Source organism: Dendrobates tinctorius, unplaced genomic scaffold (genome assembly GCF_039654945.1).
Source record: "Dendrobates tinctorius isolate UK_male_01 unplaced genomic scaffold, ASM3965494v1 ptg000009l, whole genome shotgun sequence".
Lineage (NCBI taxonomy): Eukaryota > Metazoa > Chordata > Amphibia > Anura > Dendrobatidae > Dendrobates > Dendrobates tinctorius.
The window spans coordinates 26,439,923-26,455,950 of record NW_027361677.1 but is presented as its reverse complement, the minus strand read 5'-3'; the positions used below and the strand labels follow the sequence as shown (position 1 = coordinate 26,455,950).

At 49.2% G+C, this 16,028-nt stretch overlaps 1 protein-coding gene across 1 annotated transcript; it reads left to right on the top strand.

Moving 5' to 3' along the window:
- Positions 1–7,561: 7,561 nt before the first annotated feature.
- On the top strand, positions 7,562–15,854 carry GPI (glucose-6-phosphate isomerase). The gene is made up of 18 exons (XM_073585164.1): positions 7,562–7,743; positions 9,616–9,706; positions 10,345–10,413; positions 11,242–11,361; positions 11,436–11,519; positions 11,591–11,737; positions 12,153–12,224; positions 12,315–12,359; positions 12,518–12,571; positions 12,897–12,957; positions 13,052–13,095; positions 13,194–13,346; positions 13,424–13,553; positions 14,500–14,576; positions 14,810–14,938; positions 15,050–15,125; positions 15,240–15,306; positions 15,433–15,854. Exons 1-18 carry the CDS (start codon positions 7,625–7,627, stop codon positions 15,554–15,556), a joined length of 1,662 nt encoding a protein of 553 aa, XP_073441265.1. The 5' UTR covers positions 7,562–7,624; the 3' UTR covers positions 15,557–15,854.
- The last annotated feature ends 174 nt before the right edge of the window (positions 15,855–16,028 follow it).

The following is a 16,028-nucleotide window of genomic DNA, read 5'->3' as shown; positions in this document are numbered from 1 at the left end:
CAATAGGGTCATTGCACTCTGGTTACCTTAGTTTGTGCACGTTATTATGTAACAGGTGTGATTGCTCTATAAAAGAGTATCAGGTGTGTTAATCACTGTTGGTGATAGTTCCTCAGTTACAAGCAAGCCTGGGTGAAGGATGGAGCTGAAGGAGAGTCCCGGGCAGCTCAGTGAGAGTCCTGGAGTGGTACCTATGCTGTCTGCGAGGAGGGCTGGCATGGCTTGGTGGAGTTGCAGCTATGGTGTCAGCAAGGAGATCTTGCATGTCTTGGTGGAGTGGCAGCTATGGTGTAGAGCTGCATTCATGATGCTGGACTTGGTTGCTGGAAAGCTGGACTCAAGATGCTGGACTCTTTTGTTGGAAAGCTGGACTCATATGCTGGACTCTGTTTCTGGGCAACTGCATGCAGGTGGTGGACTCTGGTTGCTCCAAGGCTGCACTATGGTGTTGGATCCGGTCGGAGGGAAAGATGCACGCAGGTGGTGGGCTCTGTTGCTGGGAGCGTAAGCAACAGAGCAAAGCTAAGTGGTGTCCCCCTGTATTGTCTTTTTTCCTTTTGTGTGTTTAGTGCAATGGTGGGATTAGTTTCCGCACCGGCCATTTCCCTAGTGAGGGTTTAGGTGCAGGGCGAGTCAGGGTTTTTAGATTCCTGATCGTCGCCCAGTGCGGAACCGGCCTAGGGAACGTTAGGAGTGTAGAGACTCTGACTCAGGGGAGTGCAGGAGGTCTCCACGTCCCCATTCTCTATCGCAGGGACAGCATTGTTATTGTTACCCAGGTTTTCCCTATTCCCTTGTCTTATTGCATTAGGTACCGGCCTGCGGGCCGCATCACATAGGACAATTACACGTGCCGCGTCCTGTTGTATCAGTTACCGACCTGCTGGCCGTGTCACTCAGGACGGGGCACATGACACACCGGGTGTTTGTTGTGCTGTCATGTGTATGACAGCACGGAAAACACCGCTACTGATAGGCAGAAAATGATTTCAACCTCAACTCCAATAAAATTGGTCAGACGTAAAAAAAATTGAAAGGAAACAAAGCGCCAAATGTTTTCTATTGGTGAAAGGTTGGACTGCCAGCGGCTGGTTCATCTCCCGAACACTTCTGTGGAGACGGACTTTGGTGATAGATGCAGGATGTGGCTTACTGTTGTCTTCCTGAAATATGAGAGACCTTCCCTGAAATAGACCTTGTCTGGATGGAGCAGATGTCGTTCTAGCACCTATATATAATGCTGAGCATTGATGGTACCTTTCATGTGTGCATTGCTTGTGCCCTAGGAACTAATGCAGCCCCCAATCATAAGAGATAAAAGAACTGTGTGCTGATAACCAGCTGGATGTTCCCTCTCCTCGATATCAAGCTGGATTGTCCCTTTACTTGATAACAAGCTGGATGTTCCCTCTCCTCGATATCAAGCTGGATTGTCCCTTTACTTGATAACAAGCTGGATGGTCCCTCTCCACAATAACAAGCTGGATTGTCCCTTTACTTGATAACAAGCTGGATGGTCCCTCTCCACAATAACAAGCTGGATTGTCCCTTTACTTGATAACAAGCTGGATGGTCCCTCTCCTCGATAACAAGCTGGATTGTCCCTTTACTTGATAACAAGCTGGATGGTCCCTCTCCACAATAACAAGCTGGATTGTCCCTTTACTTGATAACAAGCTGGATGGTCCCTCTCCTCGATAACAAGCTCAATGGTCCATCTTCTCGATTACAAGCTAGATAGTCCCTCTCGATAAAAAGCTTGATGGTCCATCTCCTCAATAAAAAGCTGGATGGTCGCTCTCCTCGAATTACAAGCTGGATAGTCCCTCTCCGCAATAAAAAAGCTGGATGGTCCCTCTCCTCAATAACAAGCTTGATGGTCCCTTTCCCCGATAACGAGCATTGGCAATTTTATATTGAGGAACATTGTTTTTCATTTGTTGAACAATTTTTAGACTTCGTTATCCAGATTAGTGATCTCTGACCATCTTTGATTCTGAGAGACTCTGCCTCTATAACATGCTTTTTTTCATACACATTAAATGTGATTTAGGTGAAAATTGACCCTCAGGCTGTATATAATTAGTACCACTTACTTTTCTAGCCTTTTGTTAACTTTTTTGAGTTGTGTCACTGGCATCAATTTTTAAATTAGATATTTTCTCATATGAAAAAATGAAAAATGTCCAATGTTCACCTTCTGATCTGTGTCCTCTGTTCTGATGTGGATAAAATATGGCAATAAGAGATTTCCAAATCATCACTTTTTTTTTCTTTACAATTTAGCACTTGGGACAAACTTTTGGAGAATTGGGTTTGTAGAATGCACTGGAAAATGTTACTAAATTGTGAACCTGAAGTAAAGTGGTGATGAAGCCTCCAGCCTTCAGATAAAATGTATAGATGGGATCTGAATGTAGGGCAGCGCTGATTTATAAGATGATTGCCTGCCACCTAGTGGCTAAAATGAAATTAACTTTTTCTTGATCACCAAAGATGATCTTCCCAAATATCTCACCTGTCCTTGACATCTCTGCTGCAAATTGGATCTTATTGCACAAAAGAATGATGTAAAAAAATGTAAAAATGTTGTATTGAAATAATTGCCACCCATAGAATAAGGATAGTGTGTCACGTGTACAACCTGGTGAATACTGCGGAAAAAAAATAATTGCTGCCTTTTTTCTAGTACCCCCCCCCCAAAAAAAAAATGCAAAACACAAGACCTCATATGGCTGCATACAAGGGAAAATTAATCAGCTCCGGCTCTTGGAAAAAAAAAAGCCAGAGGTAGCGCAGAATAGGGCAGGGTGGAGAATTTCCAACGGTACCTATGTCATCACCGTCCAGTGTTCTTTGACTCAAAACGTGTCTTTTATTCATCATGATTGACACTGGAGACAGAGACTCTGCTCTCCACTGCCATTGAATAAGCGGGGGCAGCAGCACCAGCGGGGAGAAGCAAAGAGGAGCCAAGGACTGCAAGTGCACTGACACGCCCCCGAAGCACTTCCAAGCTTAATTTGCATATAACAAAATCACAAATTTTGAAGCAACAAAGCACCGAAGGGCAACGACAAACTCATCTTTGGAAATGTTTCATCCTGATTTACAGTATTCTGTGCTACTCCTGATTTCCCACGGAAAATCATACTAACAGGTTCAACCCCTTCACCACCTTGAGATTTTTTGTTTTTGCATTTTTGTCTTTCGCACCCTTTCTTCCCAGAGCCATAACTTTTTTCTTTTTATGCTAAAACTGACCTGCCACTATGATTCTCCAGGTCAGTATGAGTTTGTAGAGACCAAACATGTCTGGGTTCTTTTTTATGTAAGTGTTAAAAAAATCCAAAATTTCTAAAAAAAAAACCAAAACCCAAAAATGGCACCATTTTCCAAGAACTATAGCGTCTCAGTTTTTCGGGATCTGGGGCTGGGTGAGGGCTTATTTTTGGCACACCGAACTCATGTTTTTATCGGTACCATTTTGGGGTAGATACGTTTTGATCGCCCGTTATTGCATTTTATTGCAATGTTGCTGTGACTAAAAAAACATAATTCTGGCGTTTTTAATTTTTTTCATGTTACACCGTTTACCGATCAGATGAATTATCTAATATATCATTACCAATAAACTCTGTCACACACTTTCGGTGCTTGTGTCACTTCCACAATGCACCGCGACCGGAGGTACGCCAACCGCCATATTGGAACACCCAAGTTATGGGTATTCCGATATGGCGGGCGGGATTCATATCCCCCGCCAAGCCGCGCATGCACCTCTCATTGAGTGAGCCGCCCGCCGGCTGAGCTGATGAGCGGTGCCGTGCAGGATTCAAATCCCCCGCCATAGCCGCCGCACACTCATTGGCTGAGCTGCTCTCCGGCTCAGCCAATGAGCGGCACGGGATTCAAATCTCCCACCAAGCCGCAAGGCACCGCTCATTGGCTGAGTCACTCCTGGCTGCGCGGCTTTGGCAGGGGATTCAAATCTTGCGCTGCACCGCTCGTTGGCTCAGCCGGCGGGGCGGGAGATTCAAATCCCCCACCAAAGCCGCGCGGATGTTCATTTCACCGCACTCCCAATGCAATAGCATCGGGCCTATTTCTGTTTTTTATATATTGATAGATCGGGTGTTTTTGAACGCGGCGATACCAAATATGTGTATTTTTTATTTTTATACTTGTTTTATTTTGAATGGAGCTGAATTTTAACTTTTATTTTTTTTTTTAAACATTTATTGTTAAGGGGGGGATTAAGGATTAAACCTCACACTGAAGAAAATGATGCAGCTTCGTTTATCTGAATTGAGTTGTTTCAGATGAATTTTTCATAGAAAATTCTGCAGCGTGTGAATCCAGTGCTAAATTGGTGCTCTCAAGTTCTGAAATCGATTTAATTAGCATGAAAATAAGTATGTTTGCAGTTGACTTGCTTTTGCTACCTGCTGTCATTCTCCTGCAATCAGAGCTTTTATCTTTTATAGTGCACAGCTGGTTTCCATGGAGCTTAGCTTCCCGACTCTGTCGGACAGCGTGCAGTTGTTACTGTAACGCCGGCATGCCTGCACGGTGCCTTTCTCTCCCTCCCTCCATCAGGGACACCGACATGCTCACTGCCACGGCCGCTCAGTTGCGTCTCCTGCTCTGGCTCTCAGGTTTCTGCACACTCTGAGTAAGTCTCCTGGCAATGCACGTAGGTCACGCACACAATCCCTGCCTCTTAAAGGGGCAGTGCGCATACTCCGGAAGTGTCCCCAGCCTATAGCTGGAAGGCACTAGGTATTTAAGTCACCCTCCCTTTTAGGGAGGTGCCTGAGAGCAGCTTCAGTATCTAGTATGTTTTATTCTACTAGTCCTTTGTCAGGTCCCAGTTCCTGAACCCATCCAGCGACCGTCTCCTTGAATTCATACTGCTATCCTGAACTTGTTCCTTAACTCATTCTGCTGTCACGTACTATAGTGTTAGGTTCCTGCAGCGGCTCAACAGGAATCCAGAGCCTCACATTCAGCGGTCTCCCATTCTCCACCAACTGCACAGGAGCCTGCACAGCAGTCCCGGCGTTCCAGATGCTCTGCAGGTCTGGCTGTTGCTGCCACCTCTGGGTCAGCAATAGCAACGCAGGCTGCTCAGCAGCAAGCCACTCCAGAGGCTGTCCTCCCGTCGCTCTACTGGGCATGCTCACGAGACGATCTCCCATTGGAGATCGGGAGTCACATGCTCAGGTCCTTCTCGTGACCTGATTGGTCCATCTCAGGGATCTGGAAGCTTCCGGAAGATCCCGGCTATAAAAGGTTCACATGGCCACTCGACCATGCGCTAGTATAGTCTCTAGTTGCTACTGTGTGAATTATGATGGATGCATGAACCTGCGAATGACTCATTAAGATCCCCTCCCTCTGATATTACGAGTGTGTATAGGGACTTAGCTTTAGAGTCTGCGCCAGCCAGTGGCAAGCTACTAGCCACATCAGCATCCTCCACAGTGCTAGCGTCCGACAGTGCGCCTGCTATTGGGCATTGTTGAGTAGCGGCAGTGTCTATTGCCGCGCTGCAGTCTGCAGCTCCTCTTGGCGTCCGCAGTTGCGACGCCGCACGCACGGTAGGTCTAGACGGACTCTGACCCTCTGCCTAGGGCCCAGCTCCTGTGACCATATACCGTGTGTGATGTTAACAGGCTCAGCCTTTTGTGTTTAACACTTAGGCGTCTCTGTGAATAAACAGAGATCGCTCAGCGCACCCCGGGTGACGTCTAACCCGCGTGCGCTATATCGCCTTATTACACGTCCGCCATTATCTAGCAGCAGAGTTTACACCTTCTGCACGGTGGACCCCGGGTGGCGACCGCACTTTACGTTATTTAATATCTAGTGAGTTCCGCCGTCCCTAACACTATAGTCCGTACCTGTCCCTGAACCCGTCTTGTCTAAACCAGCAGTACAGTATCAATTCAGCCAGGGATCCTGATCCTGTCCTGCTTGCTCCTGCAGCCTCGGAGCCTGCCGTGTAGTGGTACCTGGTGGCCACCTGCATCCCAAGCCTAACCTGTCACGGGTGTGTCAGGGGCGACTGACAATCATCCTGGATCCAGCTGTAGAAGGTCTTTGCGATTAGCTCAAGCACCTTCTTGATTTTTGTATCGCTGTTGTGGAGCGATATCCTCCCTTTAGGACCAAACGGTTACCTCCACCTTATGCTGCTAACTAGATACCTTTGCTGAAGGTTTATATTCATTCCATATCTGCAACATGTTGCTGGGGTTTACAGTTATTTGTCTCTGTCTAGTTGGAAGTACTAACAGTCGGTTAGATCCTTTTCAGAGGACCCTTGGAGGATTGCTGGCGTGACATCTCGGTTGTCTTCTCAAGCCAAGTGTTCCCCTCGTTCGTTGACCCTCTCTATCTTTAGTTGTAGTTGAGACTGACTAGTAGTAGCCCATCCCTTACCAAGGGCCTATTGCTGGGGTCAGGCAGAGATTGGCTTCCTGCTCGCCGATAGGTGCAGAACCTATATAGGGACGGATAGGGCAGACAGGGTGATTTTGGATCTGCCTAGGAGTCTCCACACCTCTAGTGTTTGGGCTCCCGCCTTCCGCTCCTTGTTGTTGTGCACTCACTTATCCTTCACCCAGCATGACATAACCTCACCATCAGAGGCTCTGATGAAGACCGGGGAGCTGTTTAATTATGCATGTCCAGGATAAGTCTGGCCTGAGGCACAGTGGGTTCACACCCACCCTAGGAGATGAGTTAACTCTTAGCATCCTAGCCTCCAGCCCATTGATTCCAATACAGCAGTTAACAGCTCAGCTTCCTCCCCCTCTCAAACTCCTGATGAGCTGTTCTTATCCGCTCTGTATAATCCAATCTCCAACACCCACCACTTTCTTTCTACATGTACAGCGAAATGCGGGTGTGGGTGCACGGCACGGGCTCCGGAGCGGTGTCACACAGCCACCACCTGCCTCTTAGCAGCAGCGACTGGAGCGACCTCTGCATTTAAGTGGTGCGATCCGAGGTGGAGAGTCCGAGGCCGCTGGCTCCCCGCAACACAAAAGTGGGGTGCTGATGAGTGGCCATTTCAGCCAGTGCCTACTGAAGGCCTCCAAGGAACACGTAAAAAAAAGTTATGAATCTTGGATGAAGAGGAGGAAAAAACGAGAAGCGCCAAAAATTAAAAATGGTTCTGACAGGAACAGGGATACGAAAACTTATCCCGCCAAAGGAAAGTATGGCTGCGGCCAATGACACCTGCACTGAGCTGTCCCCTGCACAGGGCTCCAATAATCCCTCACAGTCAGTAGAATGGCTGCCACGCATTCTTCCTGGCCTCCATATTGATGAAGCCAATGCACACAAAACCTCGATCAGTGGAGTTTGGTCTACGGAAACATGGCCGCCAACCGTCCCCCTTCGAGGAAGGAGAGGTCACGTGACGCGGCGCCTAGCGACAGAGCGAAGTGGGCCCGGCCGGAAACGAGGCGTCTTATTGGCTGCTGCTAGACACGTGGTGTGTCCCCGCCCCCTGCACGCAGGCCTCTGTGATCCCCTATAAGAGGCGGTGTCGGCGGCACTCTCGCCTCAGTCCTCCCTCAGCTCCTCCGTGCAGGGTTACTGCTCCGCCATGGCGCTCACCGCTGACCCCGTCTACCAGAAGCTCGCCAAGTTCTACGAAGCCAACCATGGCGGCCTCAACCTCAGGAAGATGTTCGCTGCCGACAAGGAAAGGTTCAGCAAGTTCAGGTGCTGTCACGTGACGTCACCAGGACGTAATTTCCACTCTTGGAGGTTTTTTTTTCTTAACCCTTCCTGGGGTGCGAGTGCCATTTTTTTCCCCCTTCCTGCACAATCACTGCTTTTCCTTAGCCTAAAGGGTTAATGATTGTTATGTGCAGATCTGCTGCGCTGTCACTTTAACATTAACCCCTTGCCTGATGGATGATGGAGCTGGGCTGATGGATGCCATGTGACCGCTCTGCTGGGTGCGGAGGATGCTCTGCAGACATTGGGGCCTGTAGAGAGATGGTGCTGATGAAGGGGTTAATGGCTGGGGGAGGGAGTGACCTGAGCCGTCATCCTGCGCCCTTCACTCATCCTTGTGGCTCTGGTGCAGAGTGACACCTCCCCGGCTGCAGGGTGGGGGGAGCGTGTGGCATGCTGGGAGTTGTAGTCTTCAGATCTGCCTTGTGCATCGCTCGGTGTCTGTCCCCTGCTAATCTGTGATGGACAATCCCTGTAAGACTGAGGCCTCAGTAGCCAGAAAGGGGGAGGTATATTCTCTCTGCTGCATGTAGTGTCTTGTATACTGCCCCCTAATGGCTGCTGATGTGATGAGCCACTAAAGCCCTGCAGATCTTCTGTGTTATAGGGCCCCAGGTCTGATGGTGACACGCTTTTTGTAGTGTTCTACAAACTACAATTTTGTCCCCCCCACCTCCGGCCCTGTTCGTGTTTTAGGGCAACGCTGAGGTTTCCTGCAGTCAGGTGCCCCTCTCAGTCTCTGGGGAGCACAGGTTGCCCACTGCCCAGGCCTCGGTCCTGTAGTTCCATCCCTGCAGCTGTGCACAGGGCGGCTGAGGTTTAGTCGTAGTGTCACCCCTGGTGTGTGCCCAACACTGGGATGAAGAGTATCTGTAAGGGGGGGTCCGGGCCCCTGCCCTGCTCTAGGCTCGGGGGTCTCTGCTGTCAGTGCAGGGCTTCTTTGCATGGTTATATTTAGCATGCCCTTCAGTGGCGGCTTCCTCACCCTGGCTGCCCTTCTCTCTGGGGGCGGCTGTGTGCTGGCGACCTCCTCCTCTTATTTCCCGGCTGTGGTTGAGGAGCGTCGTTTTGTAATATGACATAAAGGAAGTCTCCTACTTCTTGTTCTGGGCGGTGGATGGGGCAACACTGGTGTGGTGACACCGGGGGTGATTGCACAGTGGGCAGATGACTTGGTACCATGTCCAGGATGGCTGTGGGCACTAAGGCTATAGAGCACTAGAAAAAGTGCACTCATGGACAACATGCATATTTACTCACCCATGGGAGCCAAGCAGGCCTTAGAGGCCTCCTCACACTGGCACATTGCCCTTAGGAAGCAGTCTGACACGCCAGGGTCCATATCTGTAACAAGAGTGTCTGAGATGCCAGCAGATTCCTGGCTACGTTACTGTGTAGCTCTGCATCTTGCAGCACAGTCATTGACACTTAAAGGGATATTCCAGTCTTAAAGGGATGACACATCCTCCACATTCTAAGCTTTCTGTGCAAGGGAATGGGGTTGGCTGCAATCAACTAGTATAAACCTCATTCTCTGGGGGGGGGGGTGTCCGTCCAAGAATTTAGCCCTGCAGCCCCCCCCCCCCATGTGCTCAGATGGAAATAACCCTTTAATACCCAACAATTTCCAGTGTAATGTTGCCCGTAGGACTTGATATACCCCTGGGGCCCTCAGTTTTTGGACTAGTGATGCACTCTAATTGCCTGCTTCATGTAAGGGTCTGTTAGTCTATAGACCCCCATTGCACCCTGTCTTCTGTCTTTTTTTGGCTGATTTTGGTGATCGATGTGTTTTAGAAAACATTCTTTAGAGATGTGACATGTCCTAAAACTTATTGCCCTGTGTCTCCACAGCAAGACTCTCGCCACTGGGGAAGGAGACATCTTGGTGGATTACTCCAAGAACCTGATCAATGAAGATGTCTTCAAGCTGCTGATCGAGCTGGTAACGTATCCGCGCTAGAGCTGATGTGTTAGCTGAAACGCTCTGTGCTGCTGACGCTGGACTCCCTGCACGCTGCCATGTCCACACTCGGCTGTCGTCCTGCGCTCTTCTCTTGGCTCATCTCTGCTCTATAGCGCAATCGTTGTGGTCGGGATGAATATGTGAAAGGCGCGTTTCTCAACTGTAATAAATGGCGCAACAGAGGAACGTTACAGAACAGCCACAGCAGGAGATGCCCAGGAACAGTGGTCCCTGCCCATGACGGGGGTCCAGTATGTGGCGTCTTGTCCCTATGACCCTCTGGCTGTTATTATGCCCCTTTGTTAACAGAGGAGACCCCCAGAGAAGCATAGTGGAGCCCCCTGACGAGTGCACATGTCCTTGTGCTTTATGACATCGCCTCATTCACAGCTCGAGGTGTCAGTGCTGCAGCGATCACCTGTCCACTACATGTAACACCTCGGCCAGGTGATCGCTGGCGCCAGTAACGGAGCATGGCAGTCCGAAGCAGTTCCAGTGACGCAGTCTTCATTGTACGTCTGGTATTTTCGTACATTGACTTTCTTTATTTAGGAGGATGGGGGTTGTGCTCTGGGACGGGGACCTGTCATCTGACGCTCTATTTTTACACTTTTCAGGCCCAGTCAAGAGGCGTGGAGGCTGCCAGAAAGCGCATGTTCTCTGCCGAAAAGATAAACTTCACTGAGGTATCGGCTGTAACCCTTTCACTGCCATAGGCTTCCTACATGACTGCTGTAGGGATTGTTTTATTATATTTTGCAATGCATGACTTGCTACTATCCTCCTTCCCAGAGAAGCCCACAGCAGCGGCATCCAGCAGTGAAAAATAATGCTTCCCGCTGCATGACGGTGTACTTTCCCCTGGTTGTAATCTTGGTAGGATTAGCGGGTGTGGACTGAACGGTCTGTTTGGCAGCAGATATGCCAGATCACCCGAGGGCGCACCCTCCATACACTGAACAGGGCGGTCGGGTTCAGGCTCGCCCCACATTTCTTTCACTTGGTGCCAAACTGAATGTTTAGCCAACTTTTTCTTTTTTTGGTGGTTAATTGTATAAATGGCGTTGGCTTGTTGGCAGTGATCTCTCTTTAAATCACTCACTTGTGCTGATCCCTTCGGATAAGAATGAATGCAGCGTAGTCAGTGACTGCTGTCTCCACCTCCTGTGCAGAGTCACGCCTCAGGGCATAAGTGACCGGCGCTGCTGGAACAGGAGTACTGGGGACACTTATTGATCTGGCCCCCGGTGTATATCCGCCGGCCCCTCATGCCATCTGCTTTTACTAGCGTGGCACAATGGCTGGTGGTGCAGAGGTCACTGATGCCAGCGGGTCCTGTAATAGGAGCCACCACGAGAACAAGTTTGGTGAAAGAACATGTCCGGACCCCCAACTCCAAATTAATGTCTACGGGAGAATAGTAGCTCCTGTAGTGTAACGTGAAGGGGGCACTTACTTTTCTCCATATTGTAGCTCTTGTCCTCACTGTCGTACATGTTTCCTTACATCCCCAGAATCGCTCTGTGCTGCACATCGCTCTGCGCAACCGATCAAACACCGCTATCCAGGTGGATGGCAAGGATGTGATGCCAGAAGTCAATGCTGTCTTGCAGAAGATGAAGGCTTTCTGCCAGGTACAGCGCCCGTTCTGGCATTTCCCGCTGTTACCTGTCTTCTATGGATGACGTGCCGTTTGCTTTGTCTTCAGCGAGTGCGCGGTGGGGAGTGGAAGGGTTACACCGGAAAGGCCATCACCGATGTGGTGAATGTGGGAATCGGTGGCTCCGATCTGGTAAGCATGGCAGCTATCTGGCTGTAGACTTGTTGCTTTGGCTGCTATAAGAGCTGACTGTCCTGTCCTAGGGGCCCTTGATGGTCACAGAGGCGCTGAAGCCGTACTCCAAATGTGGCCCCCGCGTCTGGTTTGTGTCCAACATTGATGGGACCCATATGGCCAAAACCCTGGCGGAGCTGAACCCTGAGAGCACGCTGTTCATCATCGCCTCCAAGGTGAGGACTGCTGCGCTCCTTGCAGAGCCTCGGGGCGCTGAATCTGGGCTCCGTGCATGGAGAATACAAGTCGTGTCCTGTCCAGTGGCGAGTGGTCTGCAAACAGCGGGGAAAAGGCACATCTGGAATGACGCTGCAGACTTGTGCTGGGTGGAACTTTTGGCACAAACTTTATCTTGGAAATGTTGATGTCAACTGGTGTGGCTGCAAAGACAAGAGCAATGAGATAACTGAAGCCCCATCAGTGAGCTCATTCTGACAAAAGCATTACAAATCTTTCTGAGCCCATCTCAACCAATTTATGACCATGGGGTAAAGGCCAAATGGTGCTGAAATTTGTAATAATGAAACTGTGTGTATATATATATATATATATATATATATATTATAATTTTTTTTTTTTTTTTTTTTTAAGACTTTTACCACCCAGGAAACTATCACAAATGCCGAAACCGCCAAGGAGTGGTTCCTGCAAGCCGCTAAAGATGTGAGTATGTGACTACGCTGGCGCAACCTCTACCTGCGCCTCCTGTGTCAGCCGTGGGTTTGGATCCTTAACCTGCCATGTTTCTTTCAGCCGTCTGCAGTAGCCAAGCACTTTGTTGCCCTCTCTACCAATGCAGTAAGTGCTCTCTTATCTTCAGTGCATCAATGTGTTGCAGAACTAGAACTCCCAGCATGCCCTGACAGCCTTCCAGTGAGTTGTAATTTTGCAATAGTTTAAAAAAAAAATTAATGCAGTGTTTTTTTTTTTTTTTTTTTTTTTTGTTTTCTTTGCAGCCGAAGGTGAAAGATTTTGGAATTGACACAGCCAATATGTTTGAGTTCTGGGATGTAAGTATCCAATGGGGAGTGGTAGTGCTAGACGGGCAGGAATTCCCTTCAGCTGTTGAAGAACCAGAACTCCCAGCAATGTCCCTGCTGTTGGAGCATGTTTTGGGTTTGCAGCACTGTGATCAGTCTGCGGTGTACAGACAGCTGACTGGTAACCTGACCCGTCTCCACTGGGTTATTCTGGGGTCCGACCTTTCTTGCCACTTACTAGGCGGCCGCCCTACTGTACCTAAAGGTCACTGACTGGTTCAGTGTCGGTCGTTGTGGCATCCGAGTTGCAGAGGACGGTATCTAGCAATGCTCCATTATCTCTTCTCCCCTGTAGTGGGTCGGCGGCCGCTACTCTCTCTGGTCCGCCATCGGCCTCTCCATTGCTCTCCATGTTGGTAAGTGTTACGCAGATGTCTGCTCCAGATTATATATAAATATCTATAATTTCTTATTTTTTTTTTTTTTTTTTTTTTCCCCTCCCCTCTCCAGGCTTTGATAACTTTGAGAAGCTTCTGGCTGGAGCCCACTGGATGGTGAGGTCTATCTTACCACATGACTTATCCAAGGAGGATACGTTTCGAGTGTCGTCACCTGCCCCGCCGCCATATTGAACCTCTCCTTTGCCTTCCAGGACAATCACTTCTCCAATACTCCTCTTGAAAACAACATCCCGGTCATCCTGGCCATGCTGGGCGTCTGGTACATTAACTTCTATGGCTGTGAGACTCAGGCCCTGCTCCCCTACGATCAGTACATGCACCGGTTTGCAGCTTATTTCCAGCAGGTCTGTGCTGCACTTTATCTTTTTGCAGAATGTCGCTGGTGTTTGGTACACGACTGTCATAGTCTCGTCTTTCGCAGGGAGACATGGAGTCCAACGGGAAATACATCACCAAGACCGGAGCTCGGGTCAACTACAACACCGGCCCTGTAGTGTGGGGAGAGCCGGGAACCAACGGGCAGCACGCCTTCTACCAGCTCATACACCAGGGTGCGTCCTCATGAATCACACGCTGTGTACACTCGTTCTGCATTTACAGGGATATTTATGGGCTCATCTTAAAGGGGTTATCAATTGGAATTAGTCACCCATTAGGTGATCACTTGCTGATTGGGAGGACATGTGATATATCCCAAATAGCCTGTGTATGCTCAACTGCTGCACCATTCATTTTCTATGGTGATGTTTTACACAAGTGCCACTTCCTATTCCCTGTCTGGCTCCAGTAGCTATGACAGAGCTGATTCTGACCTTGTCGGTCCTTGGGTAGACCTGAATTATTAGGGAGCCGCTTCGCTGCTGGGAAAGGTGCGAAAACCAGTGAAGGTGTAATGTCACCGGCCAAATTGAAAAATGCAACTTGGAAATATAAATTGGTTTCTGCCCAGCGACACTAATACTTGTTCTTGGGCTACTTTCACATTAGCGTTTCCTGGAGCTGTGGAGGGATGTGCATGGCTGCTGTGAAGCTCCACACACGGCCACACCTCCTCCAGTAAGCTCCGCCTATGGGCACATTTCACTGCATGCGACCTGCGCACCCTATCCTTTAGCATTGGGTACGCAGGCGGTGCGCAGGTATACATTTGCCGGCGTATGCATCTTTTTGACTGTGCCGAGTGCATCAAAGTGCAACACTGCATTTGGCGCAGGTCGGCGCACCATCAAAAGGACGCATGCACCAGCAAACGCATGCCTACGTACCCAATTGTCAAGCTGGGGGGGGGGGGGGTACACAGGTCGCATGCAGCATCATGCCCCCATTGGCAGAGCTGCCCGGAGGAGGTGCGGCCATGTGCATCCCTCCGCAGCTCCAGGAAACGCTAGTGTGAAAGTAGCCTTACTTTAGCATAATCTAAGAATTTTATTTTTTTTCCCTCAATGTACAAATCAAGAAGTTAATCCTCACGGCTTTTTAACTGTGTCCCCACCATAGGAACCCGAATGATCCCCTGTGACTTCATGATACCGGCACAGACTCAACACCCAATCCGTGACGGGCTTCATCACAAGGTAAACATGCACTTAAAACCCAAAGCAGCGTGAGGAGGAAAACGGGCAAAGGGTGTAAATGCAATAATGAAAGTGGCCCATAATGTTAGTTTTAGAAGGTTCCCGGGGGGCACAAAGAGGAGGCTCCAGTCTCCACCACACGCTGCCGCTAGGAGGCTCCTGTACAGAACACTCACAATGGAATTAATGTTTTTCCCAGAGGAGATTGATTCCTCTTTTTCTTTCTGCCCTAGATCCTGATGGCAAACTTCCTGGCCCAGACTGAGGCGCTGATGAAGGGGAAGTCTACAGAGGAGGCGAAGGCTGAGCTGCAGGCGTCCGGACTGTCTGGGGAGGCCCTGGAGAAACTGCTCCCACACAAGGTAGAGGAATTTTACAGTTTGCCTATGTTTAAAGAAGATCTATCACATGCTTGCTGGCTGTAAGTGTTTTTGTTTTTTTTGGCTTTGTTTTTTTTGTCTTCCTTTTTATAGGTATTTGAAGGAAACCGACCAACCAATTCCGTAGTGTTCAGCAAGCTGAACCCCTTCATCTTGGGAGCTTTAGTCGGTGAGTGTTTTGGGCTGTGTAGACGGCAGCAATGGCCACATCTATTGGATTTCCTGGCACTTTTAACTATTTCTTAGCTTTGACTGACCTGGACTTTTTCCTTTTATCTTCTAGCTATGTATGAACACAAAATCTTCGTTCAAGGGGTCGTGTGGGACATCAACAGTTATGACCAGTGGGGGTGAGTAAAAATGGGTCAGGGCTGCAGTACTAGATCAAACCTATGGAGGACAGTGGCACTGTTTCTGGGAAAAGGCAGACACTTCTGATCTTTGCCGGTCACTTTCTGCTGTTTTGGTTTTTTCAGTGTCGAACTTGGGAAGCAACTGGCCAAGAAGATAGAGCCAGAACTGGAGTCTGACGCTTCCGTCTCCTCTCACGACTCCTCCACTAACGGCCTGATTAACTTCTACAAGAAGCATAGGTATTGAACGGAGGATGACGCTCAGCGTCTGGACATCTGATGTCTGCTTTTAGAAGAAGGCACTTTCCTCACTGTAGTCTGTCCTTGTCTCGTGTCCATGTTGTGTCAGCGGAGGGGAGAAGCGATGGAGTTGTCATGTACGCACTGCATAGATGTAACTGCACTGGCCCAAACACCATGGCAGGGGGCGCTGTGATGGGTCCACTAGCCCGATACCTGGTAACTGTCTCCCCAGCACTTGGATGTTCTGTACTGTCCTGTGCAAATAACGGTTTACAGAATAAATGGATCACAATCCAGATGTCTTTGCGGGTTTGTGTCCTGTGGATCAGGAGAGTTTGCCGCACTGTTTCATGGCCTGTGTTTAAATGATGGGTATGCCACATAAGATAAGGGGGTAACGTGCATTAGTGGGAACAACTTGCATAACGTGTGAAAGTGCACAAATCACAAAGCCGTTTCGCCACTTACTACTTAGC

Excerpts from the sequence above, each read along its gene's own strand:
- GPI (XM_073585164.1), top strand. The coding sequence starts at position 7,625 with ATGGCGCTCACCGCTGACCCCGTCTACCAGAAGCTCGCCAAGTTCTAC. Across the intron at positions 12,572-12,896 it reads ATATGTTTGAGTTCTGGGAT|TGGGTCGGCGGCCGCTACTC; the intron begins GTAAGTATCCAA and ends TCTCCCCTGTAG. Across the intron at positions 15,307-15,432 it reads AACAGTTATGACCAGTGGGG|TGTCGAACTTGGGAAGCAAC; the intron begins GTGAGTAAAAAT and ends TGGTTTTTTCAG.